This window comes from Drosophila ficusphila, unplaced genomic scaffold (genome assembly GCF_018152265.1).
Source record: "Drosophila ficusphila isolate 14025-0441.05 unplaced genomic scaffold, ASM1815226v1 contig_412, whole genome shotgun sequence".
Taxonomy (NCBI): Eukaryota; Metazoa; Arthropoda; class Insecta; order Diptera; family Drosophilidae; genus Drosophila; species Drosophila ficusphila.
Window position 1 is genome coordinate 919,887 of NW_025064326.1, and position 25,992 is coordinate 945,878.

The window sequence follows — 25,992 nt, forward strand, 5'->3', positions numbered from 1 at the left end:
GACCGCCCTTTTCCCCTTCCCCTTTCCCTTTCCCTTCATCCTCAAATCCAGCAGAAAGTTTGTTGCCTAAGTCTTTTGTTTGTCTCAATGAATTTATAATTTCTCGATCGATTCCCACCGCACGGAATTGCCATAACCCAAGCCAATGTTAGGCCGTGATTTTATAGCCAATTTCGAGAGTATTTATAAATATGTTTATCCATTTTTCAGGGCCAATCGGATCTGTATCCAGCATAAATTGAATTAAGATTTCTGCGAATTTTCATTAGTACCTTACTGTTTCTGCGGTTGCAGCTCGCGAAAAATTGCAAACATTTTCATTTTCCATTTTCATTTCGTTTTTTTTGCTGCCAAGTTTAATCAAAGTGGCGCTAATTAGTTTGAGTCGTTTGGATAATTGCAAATTAAACGCAAACTTAATTGCGCCGACACACGAAACACACACACACATATACACACACATCTGCAGCGCGGCAATTACCCAGCAGATACAATAAGACAAGTGAAACCTAAAAAACTAAAGCTGCATTTTGTCTCGGAAGGCAACAAAATAATATATGGAGAAAGAAGGAAAACGAGCAGGAAAAAATGCCCTGGTTGTATTTCGTTGTTGTTGCTGCTCACTCGCGGCTCGTGGAATCGACAATTAAGTTGAAGATAAATTGAATTAAAGTAAAACAAAAACCACTTTAATCGAATGTTTCTGTGCAAATTTGCTAACAAAATAATTGCAGCTGCTAAAATAGAAAAAAGGGATGTTAGACAAATAGCTGGCGTGCACAAAACGTAATGTATAGCTACACATTATTATTAGTTTAATTAGGGATGAAGGAATAAAATAAGTGTATGCCAGCCAGTAATAAATATTAATACAAAATAATCATTGTGTGTTTTGCTTAATAATTGTTTTGATTATTCGTTAGTTCACCATAACATATTCGCTCCTGTAATTTAATCGTTAAATAAGAAAGAAAACACGTAATAGAATCTCAAATCGAAGCGGTAGTAATTAAAATGCAGTCTCTTAATGTCAGCGTTAATTAGTCGGCTTAATTAATGATTATTAATATGGCTGTTGAACCTCCACCTCCCCCTCCGCTCAACCTACATGTTCTTCCCTCCCCTGCTTGATTATTATGCAAATTAATTGTTTGGATCTCGCTCTTGGGTTCTCGTTCGCATTCTGCATTTGACGAACTCATTGAGATGCATGAAATGTTGCCGGCCTCGCAAGGAGATAAAAGTATGGTGCAGGCCCGTCGGTTAAACATGATTATCACAGTTCCACCTCATCGCAATTACCAGGCCATTCGAGGAGGAGTCCGCCTTACCTTACCTTACCTTCTTTCTTTCTTTCTTTTTTGCCTCGACTTGGGCTTGGGCCAAAAACAAAAAATGAGCGGCTGACCGAAAAATCTGGTAATCGAATTAGGCAACTTCGTGTTTTATAAATGTTATCATAAATATTCCATTTTATTAATTACCGCGCATAATTCACCAGCAGAGCGGAGAGACTGAAGAGACTGCGACTTAGTTCGCGGCCGCCTCTCTCTTCGAATGTCTGACGTCTCCGATCGGCGCGTCTCATTAACATACTTAATTTGTTTCTAATTTATTCATAAATTTATATTTGTGACACCCTCCCCCAGAAGAGACTCCCTCGTTTTTGTTTTTGATCATGCCAGCTCCTGCCCCTTCACCTGCTGATTTATGGGAAGACCACTGATTAATGGCAGCTCCGAATCCGAGTTGGACTCACACTCGCACCCGCCGAACTCCCGAGATCTGGTCGGACTGGCTGTGAATCAGTTTCGGGGTTCGCCTACTCCCCCTCCCCCTCCCTCTCCCTTTGAGTAGGTGTTGTTACGCACATTATGGAGGGGCTTTTGTCCATTAGGCCCGGCTTATGGTTAATTTGTGGGAATTACCGAAGAAACACAAAGAGATGATGAAGAGCTAGGTGCTGCTACTCCCATTCCAAGTGTGGGGTATACACCTAATGTGGGATATGCTATACGGTTCTTAGAGATTTATATACTACTTAAAGTTTCCAACTTATGGATTCCTCTGCATTGATCATTGAATTTTATGGGACTTTACAGTTGGATAATCCCTTCCCTGCTTATACCTCACTATATAGTATATCCCCTTTCCAAACATTTGTATCTTATTGGTAATTATATTTATTTAACTTGCTGAACTTCCGTGTCAAGTACATACAATCGAATAACTTATTGGCTTAAGACTACGGTGAACGGGCAATGTGTTTGCACTTGGGCTTGGGATGTCCCTCCTGACCAGCGGGTCCTCGGAGCTCCGCTCCTCCAGCTAGCTGACCACGTCGTTGCCATGGCCGTTCTGGCGCAGCAGCTCCAGCTTGAGCTCGTGCTCCCGGGCCTTCAGACGCAGCGCGGCAATGGAGGAGGTGCGTCGGTCCTCGGGGGGCGTGGCAGCTCTGGGGGGCGGAGGAGGGGGCTGGTGCGAGGGCGGTGGGGGAGGCAGCTGACGCTGGGGGAGTGCGCCAGGGTCAGGGCCACCGGGGAGGTCTGGGTGGGCGAGAGGCACGGCGCCTGGTGCGTCAGGGCGATCCCCACCAGCTGCTGCGGCGAGAGCTGGGCGGGCTGCACTCCGACCGGGAGCTGCGGAGGCGCCTGGGGCGGCGGATGGGCGGCCGGGTGCTGCTGGTGCTGGGAGGCGTGGCCGGAGGCGGGCGAGGTGGGCGGCGAGGCGATCAGGTGGTTGGGCGAATGCAGATCGGGCGATCCCACCAGCAGGGAGGAGGGTTTCCCGAGCGGCGGACCCCGCGGCACCGCCGTCATGTTGGCCAGCAGCGATTGGAAGGAGCTCGAGGGGGAGTACATGCCCGCCATTCCATGGGGCAGCATGTGGGGAGGAGCTCTGCAAGAAGAATAGATTGGAAATGCGTAAATAGTAGAGATAAAGATAATAATAGAGAAATGATCGAGTACAATATCATTCTATTATGATAAATATAAATCTATTTATCTTTTAGAGATATTAAAGATTATTTTTCAGATGTCCATCAAGTAAATACAAATATTGATAGGGTTTTGAAACCACTCACCTCTGGAACTGGTTGAAGTAGCCCGACGGGATCATGGGGGCGGCCGAGAGGTGCGGGTAGCGGAAGGCGGCCAGGTTGGCGGCGTGTTGGGCGTCGAAGGGCTTGCGCAGCTGGAAGCCGAGGTGGGTGAAGGGGTTGGGCGGCAGGGCGGCCCCCACCACGGTCTGCATGGTGGCGGCGCCGCTGGGCAGGTAGGGATTATACGGATGCGACTGGGGGCCGACCTTCTCCTGCTTGCGCCACTTGGCGCGCCGATTCTGGAACCAGACCTGGAATGAGAATGAGAGGATATAGGATGCGGATCGTGAGTTATGTGCTGCTGGCAGGCTACTGTATCTGCACCCGATCCCTGCTCCGTGCTCCCTGCTCCACTGGACGGAGTATCCAATTAATGGGCGTTGTTATTGAAAACGCCCCTTTAATTAGTTTTTAACATAACAATCTGAATACGGAGACGCCGTCCTCTGATTGCACTCGGAATAGGAGCCGGAAAAGCAGGGCCAGTCGAAATCCCAGTCGGATGCAGGCAAATAATGTTGTTTAGCATGAGCAGTAATTAAAAAGAAGCGGCGACTTCCCGGCCATAAACTGACCGCGCATGTAATGACTGGCACTAAAGCAGAATTAAATGAATTTCTCCAACTCCGACTCCGACTCCGTTGGCGCTGCCTGGCCGTCTAGTCCGTCTCGATTTCATTAGTAGCGACATGCTCCATTATTTTTCAATTTTCAACATTGTTGGCTGCACGTGGGCCACGCGAATTAACCGCAAATCTGCGCAGCTTCGAGCCCCCAATTCTCCCCGCGGTAGATGCTCCAGCTGCAGCTTACCTGAATGCGCGCCTCGGTTAATCCAATTTTCATCGCCAGCTCCTCTCTGCAAGAAGACAAGACAAGAGGAGAAACCTCGGTTAGCTCGGAAAAACAGCGATGATTAAGGGCAGGTAATCAATTGAAATGGCCGGACATCAACAGCCTTTCTATCAACGAAGCCTCAACATATCAACCATTTTCGGCAAGCTAAACATTTTTAATTCTACTCTATAAGTGTTTAATCATATCGTTGACCCAAGCTAACCTTCTCATTTCAGCCACTTAGAAGCTAATTGAGGCTTATACAGAATCACAGGTGATTTGATTTATTTGCTTAATTAATTGCTGAGCATTTAAATGAACCCGCAGCCTAATGAATTGAAAACTGCCAGCGATACGGCAAAAAGTTGATCTAATTGTGGCTGCGATTGACTTTGCCTGCGAGCGCACTTTTTGTTTCGGTTTGTTTGGGCCCGAGCTCCGTGCGGTCTCAATTAGCGCTCACTTTGGCTCAGAAGTGACTGACTTTTAATTTATGGCAATTACCGCGGCTGTCTTTCGACCACATTGCTGCATGCTAATTGCGCTCGTTAGAGTTTCTTAGGGCGCGATCCATGTGTTGCTCCAGCTTTCCCGGGAGGGGATCTCGTGAAGAGCTGCCCCGAATGAGATCGATCGATCCACTCAGGGGGTCGCCTCGTAATGGGCATTGTTATTATCACCTGACTGGCCGCTTCCCATATTCGTATCGTAAAGCCGGGAATCAGCTTTCGAGCCTTTGTCGCGCCTCGATGAGCGATTTATGCAAATTTGCCTCTTCTGGGCCACTCATTCTCAACTCAACTCGGTCCAACTCAGTCCCTTATCGCAGCTCGTCATATGTTACTCACCTCGTAAACACGTCGGGATAATGGGTCCGCGAGAAGGCCTTCTCCAGCTCCTCCAGCTGAAAGCTGGTGAAGGTTGTGCGATAGCGCCGCTGCTTCCGCTTCGGGGCGTACTCGTCCGCCTCGCAGTCGCTGTTCCCCTCCGAGATGGGGCTGTTCGTCCCCCCGCTGGCTCCACTCGCTCCACCTGGTCCACTGGGCGCTCCGCCGGAGGCCGACATCGAAACCGCCAGCGAGGCGCCCGCGGAGGCGGCCGAGGAGCCGGGGGCGCGGTCCACCAGCACTACGGCATCCGGGTGCGCCAGCTTGGCTTCTTGCGGTAGTTCCTCCAGCTTGATCTCCTCCGATATGCCCATAATCCAGGATCCGGGAGGCGATCTGGTCAGTGCTCGAGGGCAGCGGCTGCGCAGGGAGAAAAGATTGATTGAGATTGAGATTGAGACTGTCTTAGTTCTTCATAAATATTCACAGCCAAATAACTTAATTTCTTAACTGATTGTATATATATAGTATAAAGAATTTAAATCGTGTTTATTAAGTTGTCTCTCTTTCTATTTCTCTGTGTGTGGAAAGGGGAAGGGATGTCTAGTTAGTCGCGCATTAGAAGCTCGTAATTCAATAAACGCTAAACGTGCAATTATCGTGCACTTTATTATGCCAATTTCCGTAATTTGCCATCTAGCCATGACCAAGTCATCGTTTGGGTCGGGACCCGCCGCTCGAGGTTGGCTGCGGTTACACTGGCCAGCAGGGTTGGGCGAAGGGTCCAGGGAGTGCCACAGTTTGCGGCGAGGGAGTGGTCAAGTGACCCTACGAAAGGTCAATGTAAAATAGACTGTCTCTCCTGTTGAACATTAAGTTCTGATTGTAATTTTATTACTTTTACAATTATTTATAGGTAAACAAAAAAATAGTAAAACAGTAAATAGTAAAACAGTAAATAGTAAAACAGTAAATGTACGAATAAGAGAAATTTATTCGAGGTTGAGCGGAAGCAGCGCATCTGAAGGAGAGAACCATTTACTTTTATCTTCCCAACTTTTTCTATTACCAACATAAAATATTGCTTTTCTATTTTCTATTTCAGGAGCTCCGAGGGCCTAAGTTTTAGTGCCGAACTTCTGTTAGCCAAGTGCCAGTTAGTTAGGAGCCGGCCTCCTCTGCGGTCTGGAAGCGTGCCCCATGGTCATGGCTGCCACTTACTGGCAGATTCATCTGCGGACTGCCGCGGCTGCAGCTGCTGACGAACTCGCCCCAATGCAAATCGATGACCGCGGCGGGGGGCTGTCCGTCTGTCCGTCTGTCGGTCAGCTGATCTCCTCCATCAACACGTCTTTCATCGGGCGCTGAGTTGGGTTGGCTCTTGGCTCTTGGCTCTCGGCTCCATGTGCAGATCGTTTGGAATTTTAATTAAATTGGGCGGCAACTTCATTTTCATCATCATCAACTCCGCGGCTGCGCAGGCAGTTGCGGCAGTTGAGACCCGCGTCCGAGGCTTCTATCAGATCAAATTAATATCAGGTGCCGGTCGGCCCGGCGTGGCTTTCCCTCTGGAAAGCAACTGCAGCCGAAGTTCGGCGGTGGTAATTCCATGTTTGCTAATTAATATACGACTTCCCCTAATGACAACCCAATGGTCTGGGTCGGCGTGTAACCTTCGCTGAACTGCAGAAGTCAGGGCCGCCTTGGTTGGGTCCCCTAACCATGCCCAAAACTCGGATTGATTGATGGCCGCCGCTTCTGTTGACATCCCTACATATATCAAAATTGTCCAAATACCATGTTAAATGGCAAATTAGTGTGGCGGTGATTGATTTAGTTGCATTCTTGCGCGGAATGAAGTTGCAACCGGCCGACAATCGAAGACGGACGATAGTAAGAAAATGTACACTTCAAAATGTCGGTGGTGAAATCTTCATAAATCGTTTTGAATATTTCAGTTAAAATAACAGGGGATATTCTATTCTATTCTATGAAGCCCCTTGGGTAGGTGGTTCTTATAGTTTTTAATAATTGGTTTTTTCTTCAATAACTTTTTTCGAGTGCACACCAACTGGTTCATGGGGCTGGCCAATGTCAGCCAGGTTCGGCTTGAGTGGCATCTTTCTTCACCTCGCCGGAGCATTCCGCATGAATCTTTCGCGGCCGTAAACCCCAGTTCATAACTCATTTCTGGGCTCGATCATAACTCCTGTTATGAGTTGGGCTGTCAGCCTCCAATGTTGTCAACGAATTCCGCGCATTGACAGCTGACAAACTTAATTTGCGGACCGCAAATTATTAAATTAGTTGTGCGAATTGCAATTATGCCGGCGCAGTTCCCCTCGAGTTCATTACAAGACCCGCACTGATTAATTCATCGCATGCGAATCCGAATCCGAATGCGAATGCGAATCCGAGTGAGACTGCCAACAAGAGCCGTAGAGCAGTTTGGAGCTATGTGGGGAATGTGTGCCGATGGCTTTGTTGTGGAGCCGCCTTATAATTGTATCCGCGTTACGACTTTATTATGGCCCAGGCAATCGGGCCTGAGGAGTCCGAGGAGTCGGAATCCTCCGCTGATTGACGTTTCGTTGGGTAATTAAAAGGCAGAGACTTCGCTGGAAACTGTCAAGTTTTGACGTCTGCCTACCGATTTGGCCCGGTCGCACTGGCATGGCTTCATTTAGTTTTTAGTTTTTAGTCTCTGGTCGCTGGCTACTGCTGGCCAACTACTAATCAAGTTAGCGCTGCACTTGCTCTGCCCAAATCCAGATAGACGCACTCCAGGAAGCCTGCGATTTGAATGCCTGGGCGTGGATGGGGCGATGGGCGATGGGCGATGGACCGTTGGCGGGGGCGATTTCGTGGCTAGCATTTTGACACAACCGCTCGGCGTCTTGGCCCTCTTAGTCCCTCCATGCTAATCAGGCCAAGCGCCAGTGTCCAACCTCCCCAGACTGAGTCCCATTTTGAGTCTCAGCCAAAGTCTGGCTCTTGAGCCGCAGTCTCAGTTGAGTCCGAGTCCGAGTCTGGCAACTTGTTTGCGGTTGCTTGTTCCGTTTAGAGATAAGCTCCATTAGTGTCTGGGGAAATATTTAAGAGCAACATTGTAGGTTGTGTGGGTTTCCTAGCCCAGCCCAGTCATAAAGGCACCGGGAGAAAGGCTATAGTTGATATTCTAAATATTATATATAGATCGTAAAATAAGGGTTAATAATCCATTCAAGGGAATAGATCTCAGACGTGTTAGAGAAATGTATTTTGAAATAATTGAATGGTATTGTAGTATTGAATTTTATGGGTTATATCTTGTGATTAAAATAAATAATTTAGTTAGGGACTATAAACCAGTAGATTGAGCTTAAAGACCTAACTTTCTCCCAGTGCAGACATATTGAAAATGAAGAAATTAATTCGTAATGCAAAACAAGTGTACTTCGGTACTTCTATTCGGTTGTCCGTTGTCCGTTTTGCCCACTGTCCGTTGTCCGTTGTCCGTCGTCCGTTGTCGTCACTTCTGTCATCTCGATAAGCATCAATGTTTCTGCCTTGGCTGGCTGCTCTTGCCACAACTCAACCCAACTCGGCCCGGCTCTTCGCCGCAGAAGACTTGTCTTCAGTCTTCAGCTGGCTCCTTCATGTTTGGTGTCGTTTTTATGGTTGCACTTTTGTGTTTTTAGCTCCTCCAGCTCCCGATCTTTCCGATCCGATCCTCCGTCCTCCATCCTCCATCCTCTATCCTCCATCCTTGGTTCTCGGTGTCTGGGGACGGTTGTGCTGGCATATTTCATTAAAAGCCGGGCCGGAGGGACGGCATCAGGTAGAACAGCAAACAGAAGCTCTTTTCTGGCATTTTGTTAATGCGTCTCCGTCTCGGGTCTCCAGTCCCCAGTCTCCAGTTTCCAGTCTTCAGCTCTCGGTGCTCGGTTCTCGGTTCTCAGTCTTCGGACTCCAGTTCTCAGTCTGGTTGCTCAGTATCTGGGCTGCTTATTTATGGGTTTACATTAGGCTAAACCACTTTAGTCACACTTTGATGATCGGCATTGTAATTTCGCCCCCGGTCCTCGATAATGGCAAGCATTTTGGGTGGCTTAACTTTTGGCCCGGGCGAAAGCTCACTGGCTGGCTGTCCCCGATATTTGTGTCAGTGTGTGGTCGCCTGATCGGTTGATGGATTGGCCCGAGACGCTCTGGCTCGACACCGGCTTAATAGTCCCGGTTCGATAAGGTCAATTATTAATTTGTGAGTCACCCAAAAATCCATAAAAGCGATAGCCCAAGCAGCTGAGAGCGGAGTCGAAGTGTTTATCCCATTTCGAGCTGCACCTGAGCCCTGCGTTGAATGCATTTCGGTTGGTGGTTCATTCGGTTTGTTCGCTCGGTTTGTTCGCCTCCAGTTGTTCGGTTGTTTGTTTCTTGGCGCCGTCTTTGGACCAGGTGCGATAAGGCAGCATTCTTGTTGTTGGCCAGGCGCCGGCTCCTCGCCTCCGACCCTCTCGTCCAGGGGTCTTCGCCGGAGACCTCTAATGCACACTCTCCCAATTATAATTAGTTTATTCATATCCTGTGTCGAAGCTGCTGCCTCATTTGTTGTTCTCCTGCAATCTTAATTCAATTTACTGCCTATCAGTCGGGGTCGCAACGAATCGGGGAGTACCCTTCATACCGAAAGGCAAATCCAATGGGTACCAATATTCCACAATAATATTTTGCAATTAAATAGTATTATATCATAAGAGAATATTAATTTGCAGAGTAAGACCTTGTGGATCACAACATTATTACCGTTTTATGAAGAATATCCCTCATTTAATCTGGATCACCTATCGATTTGGTGTTTTACCACCTGCGAAAACCAACTTCCCCCAGGACGTTGTAATAAAATTTTATTAGCTTGGCGCACAAATTGATTTCGGGGGTTCAAGGGCATCTGGGCTTCGGTCCCAGGTAGCAAGTGCTCACCTGGGGCCACCCTAATGGAGCAGATTGCCGGACGGTAGCCCGAGGTAGTCGCAGGTTCAACTTGTGACTCAGAGTCTCAGTCGGAGACGAAGTCAGGGAGTCAGGGAGTCAGGGCTCAGGACCGAGGGCCCAGACAGAAGAGCGAGATGCTGTTGATGGCGAATGGGAATGCGAATGCGAATGGCGGTGCTGTAGCTACAAGCTTAGCCCATGTTGCTGATGTTGGATGTTGATGCGGGGCCAATTACTCATAAAATGCATGTTAAGAACGGCAGTCGGAGTGGCGAGTGGAGGGGTCTGATCGGGATCGGGAGGATCGGGATGGGAATTGGACAACTGTTGCCCGACGCCATCTCCATCGCCGTCTGCTCCACGCTGCCCTTTGTCATTGTCTTGTGCGGTTTGATAAGCGAATCCGAGGCAGACGGTGGGCAATTTGGGGCCGACGACGTTGATTCTCGTGTTTGCATGTTCCATTTAGCGAGGGGCTTTGCCCGGGTTGGGGAACTAATGAAGCACATCTCGATGGGGCCTGGCGCCATCTTCCGCCGGAGGAGACTCTTCTCCGGCGGTGCCTCTCCGTCAGGCATTAACCGGGAATCAGGAATCAACTCGGAAGACAGCGCCCAAATTGGGAGCTGTCAAGCGATCGAATCGAATCAAATCAGAGTTCGTGTTCAGATAGCATAGCTGCCAAAAACTCGGTTGTATATCTAGAGATACCGATACCGAAACAGTATCTGGAGCATCGGCAACAAGTCTTAATTGTATGTTGGCGTAATTGAATTGAAACTCTCGGAGGCGCTGGAGAACATATTTTAATTTCGGGCAGCCCCGAAGAGCGGGCCAATCTTATCGGATCTCCCGGCATTATCTATTGGGCAAGATGCTCCCCGGAGATACAGATACCCTGCGAGCTATTTGCGTCACGAATTCGTTTAGGTTTGTGCTGACAAGTCACATGCGTTATGATTATTAATTAAATCAGTCCGCGGAGTGCCCGATTATCGCCGGGAAGGGAGAACTTCGGAACTCTGGGGTGGGTTCCCGGGCTTCTTGGGGTTTATCTAGGCCCCAATATCTGTCTTTATGTGAGTTGTTTTCACTATGAGCTCGAGGCTCTCGTCCACGTCAAAAAGTGAAGTGGTCAGGCCTTTTGACACGATTATCGGCGGGTGATAGCCGCGGCCAGTTAATTTCATTTACTCTGTAGGTACAATTAGGTACAAGCAGAAGACTCTGCCCCCCGAAAATCGGAAAACATCAGCTAGACCAGACGTGATTTATTGGCACTGACTGCGCCGCTGACAATTTGTACTCCTTAATGGTGTTTAATTAAACCCAATCAGCGATAAGCCCATCGAATATCAGCATGAGGCACCCGAAGGTGAGTTAATCAAATTCTTATTCTACAGCGATGATGCGATTAGGGCTGATATTTGTCTGATTCGGAATGTCCAGGTGGGAAATTAATCAAATTTAATGATATTTAATTTTGGGTTTACCCTTTGTTTTCCCCTCTTCAGCTGATTGGGGCGATTAGACAGGGGAATTATGAAATATACGGACGGGTAATACTTGTAATATTTGTCAATCATGCTGAGAAGTGGGTTATACGCAAGGTGTAATATCAGATTGGTTTTCTATCCGCCCCCAAAGAAGTGCTAAATGGGTCAGTTCTATTGCTCAGTCAAGAAACGACAGATAACAATACAAGCCAAGAATGTTGTTGCGTTGCTTTAGATTTTTACAAAATAAATATGTCTTAATCTTATTTTAACAATATCAGTATAGAGTAATCAGAGTAAGAGAACTAATAACGTATTTCTTCCGAATTAATACCCAACAACCCATATTATTTAAGTGGTCAGTAAACTCACCTTCTCGCTCTCAGTTATCTGTGGATCTATCTGTAAATACTGTAGACGTTGTTCTCGGCGATCTCTTCAGAATCGGTTTTATCTTGTGTTTTTCTTCGTTTGGCTGTCTCTATTCCCATTGGCCTTATCAGCCTGCTTGTTTTCACACCAACCGGAACACTTGCCGACGGTCTTTCGCCCACTCCGTCGCTCGGCCAGAAGTCGGAGGTCTAAACTTCCACTCGGAAGGAGAATGGTATGGGGAATACCTTGGGAACTATCTTCCGCGGCAGCCGACACTTTTCGAAAACTTCACACACTCTTTTTGCTCGAACAACGAGATATGTTTTCGGGCGCAAACGAATCGAATCGAAGGGAATCGAGTGGAATCGAGTGGAATCGAGTCGGAACCGAACGCGACGATGATGACCGGGCCGTTGCAGAGCCGCCAGCAGACTACGCCGGTGGAAACTCAGGTGGGTCTGGCGAGGTCTTGGCCCAGGCGAGCGAACGACAACCGGTTGGAGTTGTTGTTCCGGTGCCGCAGAGCGAGAGCGGTTCCCCTGCCGCAGAGCGAGAGGGAGCGAGAGGGAGCGATGCGATCGGAGCGTGTCGATCGATCGCCGCAGGTGTCGCAGGCGCGCCGGCAGGTGAGCGGGCAGCGGACTCCGCCCCTTTCGGGCTCTCCGCCTATCGGAGGCCGCCGCTTAACGGAGCACAGTAATGGCGGAGCCGCTCGCTTGCCCTCTCTCTCGCTCTCCCGCGATTGGGGCGTAATTGAATAAGCCCCGCACAAAGTGCAATAAATTTGATTAGCAAAATGGAAATTTATTTGGCCCCCAGCTCGACGCGTTTCCTCCGGTTGCCATAGATGCGTTTGCCTTTGCTTTGCTTTTGCTTTTGCCAGTTGTTGCGGCTCATAAATTAAATAATTTAGCCAAGACATATGGGTAAAAGAGTTGCGTGGAGTGGGAACAAGAATGGGAATGGAAATGGACTCGGATGGGGAGGGGATTTAGACCCGGCCATATAGACCGTTTTGGTAGTGTTAAGGGCCTCGTTAATGACTTTGTTGGCTTTATTGGATGATTGCCGGAATCGGACGCAGACTGTGGACTGCGGACTGTCTTGTTTGGCTTTCGGAGACGGGGTGTCAAGTAGGGAAATGCAATGACCCATGGAAAGGGTTAAAGAAAGAGAGAGAGCCGGGCAGATGACCCTACTTAAATTTGGAGGGGAAGACTGCCAAGAAAAAGGTTGTGAGTTTGTATATTGCATATTTTACAACTATATTCCGATAGTCAAATAAATAGTTAGTGATAGTTTCTAGTTCTAGGCCAGAAGTTCTTTACAAGATCCTTTCAGTTAAAGCTTCTACAGCTAATTCTTCAGCAATCCTCTTAATTCATTGTAATTTAACGTAATTAATCCAATGAAACTGTTTCCCACTCAAGCTGAAAAGAGTAAATCCTGGTCTTGCCAATTCTGAGCGGACTGGCAGATTCCATTCCCTGATAACCACTTCATTAGGCCTGATATAAGCGGGCCTTATACATCGACAGCTCCATTCCAGCGACATTTTGCACTGGAAGCCGGCCCCCGCCCCAAGCCCCCATCTGCTGCCCAATTTGCTCGTATCGCAGGGCAATAAATAAAGTGTTAATGGCAATTGCATACAAATAGTTTGGTGTTGCCATTATATTGCCATATTATCCCATTGTCGGGCCTTAACAAGAAGTAAACAATGCGACGCTCTCCGCCGAGTTCCATTCGAGATCGGCTTCGGAATAGGGATCGCAATCGGAGTCGCAGTTGGAGTTGGAGTTGGAGTTGAAGTCGCTGCACTGCAGCCAATTTCACGCTTCATTTACAGGCGAAATGCAAACAAAAGACCGGCGACCGTCGAGGAGTGACCATTTGGCCGACGGGTTCAATGGACAGCAAACTCAGGCCGGGATCGGGACCACTGAGTACTAGCACGGTATCTCTCGTCCCCATGTGGCCGTGTCAATCAGCTCGTCGCGCAAGGTGTGCACTTGTTATACCCAGTGCCTCGAAAATGCGAGGGTATATTGCATTTAGGCCAGGAAGGGCAGCTGGTTCCCTCAGTCTGCTCAGGACAAGGGAGGAAGACTTCTTAAAAAGCCCTCAAAACAAAGGAGAGATTTTAAACACTGTTTTAAAAGAGAAATTCCAATTAAAATATATTTTTATTTTCAAAAAGAGTCTGTATTTTTAAAGAGTACTTAACTTATAAGCAAAATTGATTTTAAGGTAAATACCCAAGGTAGTTTACAGTCGAAAAACAAGGCAGTCTGCATTCTTCCCCGTTTTGGACTCGATTCGGGTCCACTCTAGGCTGACTTTAGTCCAGCTCCGACCGCTCCACGGCGGGAAAGAGACGGAGGCCCAAAGCGAGAGAGTCGCGCATGCGCGCACGTCCTAATGTAATTATTATCTCAACAATTGAATTTCCGGTCCCGACTTCGACTCCGACTCCGAGCCGTGGGTCTGCATCACTCCTGCACATGGGACAGATGTCGCGCAAAACGTTACAAATGTGCACTTAATTGCGCAATTAAATAATTTTATTTCTGCTCCGCGTTTTTCTTCTGCTTTTTCTCTTGCCTTTTCTTTTCGCTCGATGTTTTCCTTCGGCCGATAGCAAACAAATTGCTGCCAAGTGGCCAAGACTGCCTGGCCGTTCCTATCGCCTGTCCGAGGTGTCTTATTCATTATGGCCATTATGCAGCTTAGATAGAAGCATTTACCAGTTGCCATTCGCTATTCGCCAGCTGGACGAAGGAATTCTATCCGAGGGCCTTCCATTAGGCTCCCAAGATTGTATCCCTAAAAATTCAGATTATGGCTTAAAGCTTTGCCTCAATAATTACCGATCCTGCCTGTCTTGGCCAACTTTCCATTCACACCCCTCTCCCCATGCAAAGTATGAGCAATTAGTGGCATTATTGTTTACGGAATTTACCCCAAAAAAGTTACCCAATTACAGCCATTATTTCGACATAGATTTCCCCGTAGCCCACCGAAGCCTCAAGTCGGTGAAAATGGTGTAGCCAACGAAAGGCAACTGTAAACGATACCAAATTATATTTAATTACGTGCGATTAGTTAGGGTTACTGGAGTCGCGCGATGAAATGCCGGCGATAAGGCCCGCCCGTCACCCGGCGCATAAATAGTACGCCCAACTACACAACTACCCAACTACCCAGCTACACAACTACCCAGCTACTCAAATACCAACTATTCGGATCCCAGATCCCAGGCCACGGCATTAATTCAATTACAAATGGCTGCGGCTCACTCAGCGTGTGACATAATCACCCAACAAAACTGTCGCTGATGGCAGCTATGCGAACACAACTCCCATTCGGTGGCCGAGTACCAGGTATACCTGGTATAGTATAGCCGGTATTTCGAGGCATTTCCTTGGCCCTCCCCCAGATCATTATTTGGTAATTTGATACGACGATTTGTCTTGCTTTCGTTGCCTTCGGCGACACTGCATTTTCACTCGATTGTCGTGTAGGCCCGAAATTGACTTGGGCGGAAGCGCGTTATTAACTGGTTTATGCAACCCAAAATCGCCAGATTTCCAGCCCGCGATAAGGCTCCTCTGCTTGGCTGATTATGTATGTACACGTACACGTACAGGTACACATTCCTGGCCAATAAGCAGGCAGCAATTGAAACGAAAGCGAAGTAATTTCATTTGTTCGTAAATCTAATTGTGGAAACTCTCTCATGGCCTCCAGTTTTCCCCCAACCCCCCTCTCTCTTGCAAAATAAAAATGTGAAATGCTTTGGTAATTAGTGCGTGTACCGACTGTGGTCTTAATTGCCCCCTTAGCCCCCCACCCCCTTGGAATCCAGCCATGGATTTCGTTTTATTTCGACCGTTTTGCTGAATTTGGCAAAACAAAAAATGCATGTTTCGGATAATTCGAGTTTAATGCGCATCAATTAAAATTATTAAAATTTATCTTTATATTGTTTCGCTGGAATTAAATATAATTACAATTTTGCAGACCAATTGAAGTAGAAATTTTGGGAATCCATGTGGAATAAAATGCCGTATAAAATTCGTAATTATTTGCCGATGGTTAATTAAACATACTTGAAATGTTTAATCGGTTGTACATTGGGAATATGAAGATGTGGACCCTAAAGCTTAAAAAGATAAAGTATTTACTAGTAAATAAATAGATTATAATACTGATGAGTGACCACCAGAGGTGACCTTAATCGAAGGAATGTGACCCTGATCGAAATAAAGTCATCGCTTGTCCGTAATCGTCTCCTTATCTACCAAATAAATGGATTTCCCGACGAGTTACTATAACTTTACTTTTTACCAGTGGCAGCTGTCGATATCCAGCCTTTTGGGATCAGAGTCCTCGCTTATCCCTTCTACCATCCTTCTCCTTATCCTTCATTTTCTTCCTCTTCTCCTTCCCCACACCGCTGCGATCATCGCATTAGTTGTGTTTTATATAATTGATTAATTAGAGGCCGGCTTCTGGTGGATCGAACTCGGGAACGGGAACCGAAGAAGCCTTCTGCTCCGTTCGGGGATCGTTAGAATTATAATTGCTCCGCGGCCATATACCAAAAGATAGGAGATATATGGACGTGCGGTCCCTAATGCTAATATCCTGTGTGCTATTGTGTTGTTGCCTGTCGGCAATTTGTTTGTTCTTCGGCAGCCCAAATTGATTTTATTGACTTGTAAATGATGTTGAGTGCCGCTGCCCCCTCCCTCTTCCCTCTTCCCCTTTCGACTGGCTTCCGTATGGGGGTTACGCCCCTTTTGGGTGTGCGTTGTGGCTCGTTAATCTAGGAGTGTTTGCCTGGTGCTGGCTCCTTTTCCACTGCTGCGCTCCTCCGCTTCCCAATCGATGGCCAGTTTGCATATTTAATTTATTGATTTCGCACGGCCTCTGGAGGAGTACTCGTTACACCATTCAATCCTTTGTGGCGCCGTTGCAGCTTAAGCCGGAGTTCAAGCATAATTACTTTTTGTAATTAGTTGCAAGTCCAAAGGGAGCCGAGCCAAGAGCTGGCCGCTCGGGGCATAAAGATTGATAACGAGCTAATGAATGTAAACTTCATACGTGGCTGTCAGCCAGTCCGTCAGTCACTCATTCTGCGGAGGAGCACCGGAGGCAGCTGCCCCCCGTTTATGAGTTGCAAGCCTCTTCAGAGCCGCAACTTAAATTTAATTTCGCGCTAAGCTCGGCTTCCGTTTGGCAAAGAATCAAGCTTGGTGGTCACTGACGTCTTTAGGGTACAGTGAAGACTAGCCAAACCACATGACAAATATTATACAAACTCTAATGTCTTTAGAGATTAGTGAGTGAGTAGTGAGTAACTGGTACATTTAAATAGTCTATTTTATTTTATATCAGAGATTCTATACCCAGAGATTTCATTCCTTGAAATATACTATCTCGAAAAGGAACTTAAATGCTACTCAGTAGCTCCCCAGACTTAGCCCCACTGTAGCAAGTTAACAGCCGGCCAAAGAGGTGGTGGGAGCCAATGCAATTATGTGGAGGCCACTTGCCAACATATATTGGTAATTAAATAGATGGGCTGGGGTTACCTCGCAGGGAGATCAGGGAGACCGGAGGCCGCCGAGTCGGCAAGGTGACGTTGACAAATGAGTTCATCAACAGCCCGAGCAGTAGCTCCCGACTTCTGCATCTCCTTATTTCTTCGTCGAGATTGTGTGGAGTGAAAAGCGATTTATTTTTCGCCATTTGTGGCTTGGTGCGGCCGTTTAATAAACAATTTAATAGCGCGCATAAATTTTTCGAGCCATCATACTTATAATAAACCCATTTGTCTTCGGAACGGGCCAGCACCCATATAGGTATCCCCCTCCCTCCCTCCCTCGATCCCCGAGGTGAGGGTTATTAAATTATGCGGCTCAAGCGTAAAAATAAACCGTAGCAAATGAGAATGTAGGACGCACCTCCCGCCAAACTCTCTTAACGAGCCCTAATAGTGGCAATAGTGGTAAGAGGCTCTCTCTCGCCGACTTTCTCCCGCGAGTCGGCTCCAATTAATCAGGGGAGATTCGAATAAATCAAGTGCCATAAAGTGACACAGCGTGAGATGCACAGAGAGATGAATATTTGATTAGGAACAAATTAAAAATGCAAATAAAGTGGAACTACCATGGCGACTCCTTTTATTATTAATCGATAGACTCCCATAATTAGTTGGCCATAACAAAGACGGCCCATGGTGCGCCGATCTCGGCCCTCTTCGCCGGCTATTCCGGTATTATTCGGGTATTATTCTCTTGGCGGGGCTTCTTTTCTATTAGCTAATTGGGGATCGGGGCTGCGGCTTTGATTGCCATCTGTTACGGAGGCGTGCTCACGGGGATTTACTACTCCTCTTTGCGAGGTACTCGATACTGGATTCGTATCTTTTCAGAGGTGCAAATGGAACTTCTCCTGGCCAACCTTTTGGGGGAACTTTTCAGTGGACAACTCGGAGTGGAAGGGGTACAAACCCCCGATCAAATCGGACCCCAAACGAGGTCATCTCCCATTGTTAGTCACTTATTTATTTATTTCTAGCGTAAAACGACAGACAAATTGATTTTAATTGAATATGATTGACGTCCGTTTTGGGGCCATATCTCGCTGTCCGAAGTGAGATAATCTCAAATGGCTTCTGTGGTTTTGGCCACTCATCGCGGTGAGCCCTCTTTTTAATCGCAGCCATGTCGTTATCAAAACGAACACAACTTTCGTATGCTTTTAATTAGGATTCGTTGGTTTATTTTTACTCGTGGGTTTTCGAAATGTAATCTTTCAGTGCGTATTTCCTATAAGTATTATTGATTTCTGGCCACTTTGAGCTAGTCGTTTTGACTACTTTTAGTATGGCTAATGCATGATTGTCAATACCCGTTTAGAGGTCACTCGATCGAGCCTATTTTTCGTTCGTTGCTAGAGGTTGTTAAGTGACACCATGAGATTGTTGGATCGTTAGACTTATCGGTAATTTTATTTAGCTTGAAACCATTTGTCAGTGATTATCGGGAAAGTCTCTAGGCCCGCTTCCCAAGAAGCCGCCGGAGAACAACTTAATTAAGGTCCGATCGGCGATAGAGCGGAGTGAGATCGGTTTTGGCTGGCCGGCGAGGCATCAAGCAATTTGTATTCAGGTATCACACAGCAACAAGTCATTTCACACTTTGATCACGCTGCTGCAGCTGCAACCCAGCAATCCAGCGATCCAGGCAACTGTCCTGGCCCAAAGCCCGGCCAGTCGGCCTTAAAAGGATCTGCTGCTCGATGCGGACAACGCTGGAATGCGCTGCCGTGCATATATTAATCGAATATCGAATGCTCGCCAAGTCCGCACCCGCCGCAGTCCAAGTGCAACTCCGAGTTGGAGTCTGAGTCGGAGTTGGAGTCGGAGTCGGAGGCACCTTCGCAGTAATTAACTTGTTTCAATAATTACGCATGCGCATTTGCACATGTTGCAAGACCCACCCGCCCCCTCCCTGGCCCCGCCCACTTGTTACAGCTTGCAACAAGATTTTTGCATTGCGTGTGCTACGCACTGTCTGTGGAAACGACTCCTTTTTGGTGAGGGTATGATGGCCCCAGGATGTGTTTGCCCAACAAAACTATACAAATTCCATAGAGTTTTAGAGTTTTATTTCACCTTCAAATAACAACTCTAGTAAAATACTTTGTAAATACAAATGATTAAACGTATAATTATTAGCAGTTGGCATTGGTCAAAGTCCATTTAGAGGGTACTCCCCAGTTGCTACTCCACGCATTCCTTTTTTGGCGAACCCATTCGATTGGAATGTTTGTTTTTGGCTGCAAATTTATGCAGCAGCCGCCGCTTATTAAGAATTCGTTGGCCCCGTGCCTCGAACCCCAAGCTCTGGGGTCTCCTCTTCGTAGACTCCCTTCCGTCCTTACCTCTGTTCAAGATCCAGTTGCTATTCCTCTCCAGAAGCTGCCACAGCGTTGTCCGTTCGAGGTGGCAGTGGCACTTAATTATTGATAGCATTACAAACGCGGTTCACTGGGTCACGAAGTGTACATGTCAAGGGGTTTTCGCCGTTGCCATTGGAAGGAGAAACCCAATGAGATCTCAATTCTGGTGAGTTGCTATCTTGGAGCCATGTTATGGTACTGATCATGTGCTCTTTCTGAAGGTAATAATGAAATAAAGGATATCTTTAAGATTGGAGCTTGCTGACTGTATTTATAGATTTCATTTTGATATTCCATATCTTACCACTACATCGGGGTATCTGATAATTGTACTACCAGTGGGTGACCTCACTCTACTTGAGCCTACTCTCAAATATTCCTTTGCTTTACGCACTTTTCCAATTAATTTCATTTCCGCTTCGTAGTCGCGGCCCCGGAACACATGTTTCAATCTTCAAAAGGTAGCGAAAACATAGAATCAATAATTAAGAAATGTCGAACATAAAACGAGAGGCCCGCTTTTCGCGATAAGAGGAGTACAAGGAACCGGAGGGAGCTGTCTGAAACTGAAACCTGCGACTTATTTTCGGGGCTCGCGTGACAAATCATAATTGATTGTTCGCTTAATTGAATTGGAGTCCGATAAGGGGAGGAGTTCTTGGGGCAGGTGAGCGTAATGGGCCCCCGAAAGATCACTGACTCACGGCCACCCATCGAAAGCCCGCACGTGACTCATGAGACAGCCGAAAACACGGGATAGACAACTCTAATAAATTGTTAATGGCTGTATCACAGCTCGGGGAGTTCGATATAGCCCAAAACAACGGATCGTAAAGCCATCGAGAGCCGCCCAACAAAGATAAGCGGAGGTTGCCCTCGGACGGAGCATTAGTCACTGGGGGATTGGGTAGATTGGGGAGCGGGGAGCGGGGCGGGATGGAGTGCTCCTGCATAAGGATCTCGGGCTGTCAGCCGCAGAATCAACTCATCAACATTGACAGGCGTTTCGCCATCTCCATCTCCATCTGGGTACATCTCGCGATCGGAGACCGCGTCTTTATGGCCATTGGCCTTTGCAATTGACGCGTGATTGGCATTCGATCCCTCGGTTCTCGATTCTCAGTGCTCGATCCCCGGACATCGGCATCCACTCAACGTTCTGGGAACCCAAAGATGGACTTGGTCGAAACGAGTTCTTCCGAAGAGAGCCAAACTGATCGGCGATCGATGGATCGATGGATCGATCGATCGGCGGATCGCTGGCCGGATCGGTTTTAGGTGTCACCTACTTTGTATGGAGAGTGTGCGACCAGTTGACAGTCATTTAGCAATGCATATTCAATTAGAGCTAAGTGGTGGGGGCTTCCGAGTGCCGAGGAGGCAGTGTCGCTATTATTGGGAGGTAAAAAGTTATTAATGGCAAAACCCATAATGGCAAAACCCATGATTTAAAGAATTTCTCAAAAGATAATTGTTTAAGTAAATTGTAAATAACGTAAAATCTTAAGACTCTAAATAAAACTTATTACATCAAATTCAATAGGTATGAGAGTTTCGTTTGCCGTCGCTTTTATTTTATTTACTTTTCTCTCTCTCTTACTCTCTCTCTTTCTTTTATTGCCCTTTTTATCCACCACTTCGTTGGTAATCAGAAACCCTAACAAACAGTGAAACAATCCCAGAGGTAGCTTATTTAATTTGACTCAAAATCAACTCTTCCATTAGGCGGAGGCACCGCTCCAAATTGCACCGGCGACACCTGCCTTCCTCTCTCGCTCTCGCTCTCTCCCTCTCTTTCTCCCTTGCTCCCATCGTTTTAACTTGCTCTGGTGGGCAACGCCCCCTTTGGAGAAGTCTGCCAATCGGGGAGCTCCACTCCGAAGAGAGTTACTCTTTGTTGGAGTGGGAAGTTGTTCACTGTCGTGGTTTCTGGTTGTTGTAGTTGTTGCTTAGCTGTCTGTGTTGTTGTTCTGCTGGTGTTTGGTGTTGTTGTCGTCGACAGGCAATTTACATGAAATCAAAATGAAACGCATAAAAGGGGCCGAAAAAAGAGATGTTAAAACTAGACGACTAGTAAATATTCTACAAACTATTGACGTGAGAAATTATTATACTAATTATGATATTTCCATAAAATGTTTATAAGAAACATAAACAAAATGGGGTTAAAGTCGCTTGATTAAACACAAAGTACAATATAACTTAAGACAATTCTAATTGAATAACTGAATAGTCAGCCTTAAAGGATATTGGTAAAGTTAAATAACTAATTAGGGCTTGAGAGGTTTCATACCCAGTTCATCGCTGTACTCAATAGACCCCGCTTTCCGATTTCCCTGCCTGTAGAGCATTTCCACCTTCGAGCATTCCACTCAGCTTTTGTTTACTTAAACTTTTACCATTTTGGGGTAAGTGTTAAAGTGGCCGCCAGTCACAGATGTCTGCTGTTCCCAGTTCCCTTATCCGCGATGTGCCCCGATGTTCCCGGAGTGCCCCGATATTCCCTATAACCTATAGTGGGTGGCAGACTGCACTCCATGGCCGAGGTCGGGGATCTGGTCTCTCGGCCGTTTGATATATTTTACGGTGCCATTGGCAGAGCTGATTGTTTTTTAAATTGTTTCTGCACGCGATTCGTGTTTGTCGGGTTTATGGCTGTAATAGCCACGGCCAACATTGTTGTTATTGCATTGTCCTGGCGTTGTTGTTGTTGGTGTTGCTGCAGCATAATTTAATTTGAATGCATATGAGCCCCAAAGTGGGTAATTGAATAAGTTTCACTGCTGCCACATCGCAGTTCGTTCCTCGCCTTTTTGGTTCGGGTTTCTTTTTTCTAAATTTGATTAGCGCCACGACTCGAAAAAGTATTTTGCACGTCCCGAGAAGTGGTGTGTGGGGGCGTGGAGGGGCTCGAGGGCTTTTGGGGGGTGCAAAATATATTCCAATTTATTTTCTGGCCAGCTTAGCAGGCTGCTTGCCACTCAAATTGATATGTAAACGTGGGGGGGTTTTTAATGCCGCCGAACAGTTCGCTGAGTGGAGGTAAATTTACACACTCGACTCGTGTAAGCTTCGATTTGTGTTTGCTTTCCGCGAAATCGCGAATTTTCGGAGAGCAGAATAAATCAGCGGGAGCCACGCCCTCGGGCGATTCGATTGCAATTTCTGTGGCTTGTAATCAAAATCGATTTCTCATTTTCGCACACTTCCCTCGGCGAAATTGGCCACAATTTTCGGAGCCTCCTCACGTACGAAACGAAGGAAATTGTTTCTAATGTGATTAAGGTCCATTCATTTGCCGCATTATCCGGGAAAAGGTTCGCTTAAGGTCAGACACTTGATTAGAGTAATCTTTTCGCCGATTTTCGGTGTTTTGGCGTCTGTCATTGAACTTGAAACGGGCGGAAACGAAATCAAGGCATATATTTAGCCAGCAATCGCGAAAGGAACTTGGCTAATTGCCTGAGAGTCGAGATTACGACGGGCCTTGCCTCATTAATCATTAAAATGCATATTATTGCTGGGGCGGCTGTTTAATTAATTTGATTAGCATTAATCGTTTGAATGCGAATTATGAATCAATTTATAGCAGTGTCGCTCTCGCTGTCTCTCTTTTTTCGCTTCTCGTTTCCGCTTGGAGCTGCCAAAACGAGTTCGTTGCCTAAGTCTTTCGTTTCAACCCTCTTTCCTTTTTTGCTCCCAGCATTCGAGACTTAATCATTTTGACATGTCTCGCCTTCATTTGCATAATTTTGAATAACGTTTAATATCGGGACACGCCCCCAAAGTTACCGCTTTGAATCGGGCGTGGGTCGATCGCCGCGATCGACGATTATTGATCGAACGGATCATGAATATGCAGAATGCCGCTGTTAATTGGACAGCTCACAAGATTGTTAGCTTCTTAAATGCGGCATTGAATGAGGGCCACGCTTGACTGGGTTTGAAATGCTTAATTAGCTATCTTAACTGGGCTCCACAAAATGAATATTGGCAATTATATAGGTTTTCTTAGAAGAGATAAGTTGATATAATATCGTATTTTGGCCGAAACACTTCGAAAAGCTGTTATAATATGGAGTGTAATAATGGGAGGCTCAAAATACAAAAAATGTAGGAAATTTTTTTAGCTTTAAGACCATTAGCCAAAAGACCATCTTAAATGAAAAGAAAAGTTGCTGGATTTAAGCCATTTTCTAAAAAGGCCATTTCCCGGATTTTTGACAGCAGTCAGAGATGAGGGGTCATGGGATCAGTTAAATTACAATTAAATTGCATTCGGTGGCATAGATAGTTGGGCTTCTTTGGTTTCCAAAACTATACTTTGTTTGGCCATTTCAAAATCTTATTCAAATTAGAAAAGTTAATGACTTAGAATTAGTGAATCGTGGTCAATGTTTAGCAAACCCATTTTCTGGAAATTTGGAAAGGAAAAAACGACAAAAATTTATAAGATTAACTAATGATAACTAATGCAATCTTTTTTTTTAACCTTATCTTAGGTCATGGCTGTGGCGAAGAATAGAGAAGAGGTCTGCTGCGAACTGGTCGTCGGAGTCATCCAGAGTTATTCCCTAGGAAGTGAACGGGAACACAGCGTAGGATTCTTACTTTAACAATAGTTCATTGACTAGTCTCGCATTTAAGCATTAGGACTCAGAAGACGTGGATTGTCCCAAAATGTGCAGAATAAGCCTAGGGAATATTTATATTTAATACACGTATTATATATGTTAATAAACTAGAACCACTGAAATTGTGTTATTCTTTTTGGGGGTTTGAATTTGTTTGGCCAAGAGAAACATATCCAACCAAAGCTCACTTTGAAGTACCAGGCGATCAGAATGCAATAGAAGGCGGTTGCTCTTTTTTTCGGGATTTTCCAATTGTTCCCAAAAGTATGCCACATATTTTTTATGGAAAATTTATACTGCCAAAAAATGCCAACTAATGCATTCTGTTGGCCTGGTATTTGAAATCTAAGTGTCACAAATTTTCCAAATTTTTTTCAATTATGTTCAAAATAATTTCTTATAATCAAACATATTTACACAATCATAATTTGGAAAGTTTGAACAGAATAAAATTCTGAACTGAACCCAGTTTTTATTATTTTAGCTCACTTATTGTTAACACAAGCTTTTCGGTTAATTATAGGTTGTGAAACAAACTTTCATTGATTGACTTCCATGGCGAGCTGATCGCGGTCAGGTGACCTCATCTCATTTCACTCAACTCCCTTGTAAGTGCCTCGGAATTCAATTAATAACCCACTATGACCATGTGAACCCCCGAAAAGGGGGAGGGGCCGACCTACAGCAAAGCCCATGCCCAGTCATGCTCGGCTTGTTTGGTTGGAGCTCTCCTGCTTAGCCGACGGATCCCATCCAGCAGATCCCAACCAGCGGAGCTCTCACCATGTCAGCCAGACGGACAAATGTTTGCACAACACACGATAATGATGACAAGCCAAATTAGCTACTAATTTTCACACACACACGCCTTACACACACACACACGTATGCGGGGGCATCAGAACGTGGAAAAGGGTCAGTCGGAGCGCCAGGACCTCACACAGCTGACGTTCGTTAATTTCTGACACCGGAAGTTGAGGGTGAGGCAGGTTTGCCGGGGGGATCAAGAAATTGCCATAAATCAGCATTTGATTATCCTTTGGCCCGCCTAATTCTACCTCTCAGCTAATTTTCTGCTCCCTCCTCCTCCCGATGTCATGTGCGTGTTGGTTTGTTTTTAATTTATTAATTACTAGGCGGTCCCTCTGCACTGCCGACTCGGATCTGGAATCGCTGGCCCAGGGCTTCCGCTATTAGCGAAATCTTCTCATCTCCTTTCTGGGTGATCCGCCGGTCAGCGATGAGCCAAGAGTAACGGATGCCAGGCATGCGAAAGAGGCCAGAAGAAAGCCAGAGTCTTTTTGGCACATGAAGGCCTCGATCTTTACATAACTAGTTCAAACATATCTACGGAACTAGAAGAAATATCTTACTTAAACTGTTGATCCAACTACGGGGCCTTAATAGAAAACGTAGCTTCGGATTGTAATTTTCCAAAAGATATATCTCGGCTCAGAACAAGCCAAACGGGGCTCTCTCCCCCTCTTTTCATGCTAAACGGCGGCTGTCAAGCGGCCCAAACAACTGCCACTTGGCTACCCAAAAAATCAGAGAAGAGATCGCGGGGCAGAGCCACGATCACCTCTGGTGGTCGGAGGACGTCACTCAAATTGAGGTCCGGCAAATGAGAATTGTCCGGGTGTGGGGAGGGGTGTCCATATCCACCGGCCGGCCAATCTCCATCTCATCTTCGTCTGTGAGCCGGAGTTGTTGGATTTTTAATTAAGCGTGGCCTGCACCCGAGGCTTTTCGCCAAGTAGCTTCCCTCGACG

The 25,992-nt window shown here is 46.4% G+C and overlaps 1 protein-coding gene across 1 annotated transcript; it reads right to left on the minus strand.

Moving 5' to 3' along the window:
- Positions 1 to 2,191: 2,191 nt before the first annotated feature.
- On the minus strand, positions 2,192 to 12,049 carry LOC108091569 (homeobox protein aristaless). The gene is given in 6 exon segments (XM_017190843.2): positions 2,192 to 2,516; positions 2,519 to 2,898; positions 3,086 to 3,354; positions 3,917 to 3,962; positions 4,789 to 5,187; positions 11,610 to 12,049. Coding segments are annotated over 5 exon segments (1,236 nt in total). The 5' UTR covers positions 5,142 to 5,187; positions 11,610 to 12,049; the 3' UTR covers positions 2,192 to 2,328.
- Positions 12,050 to 25,992: the final 13,943 nt, after the last annotated feature.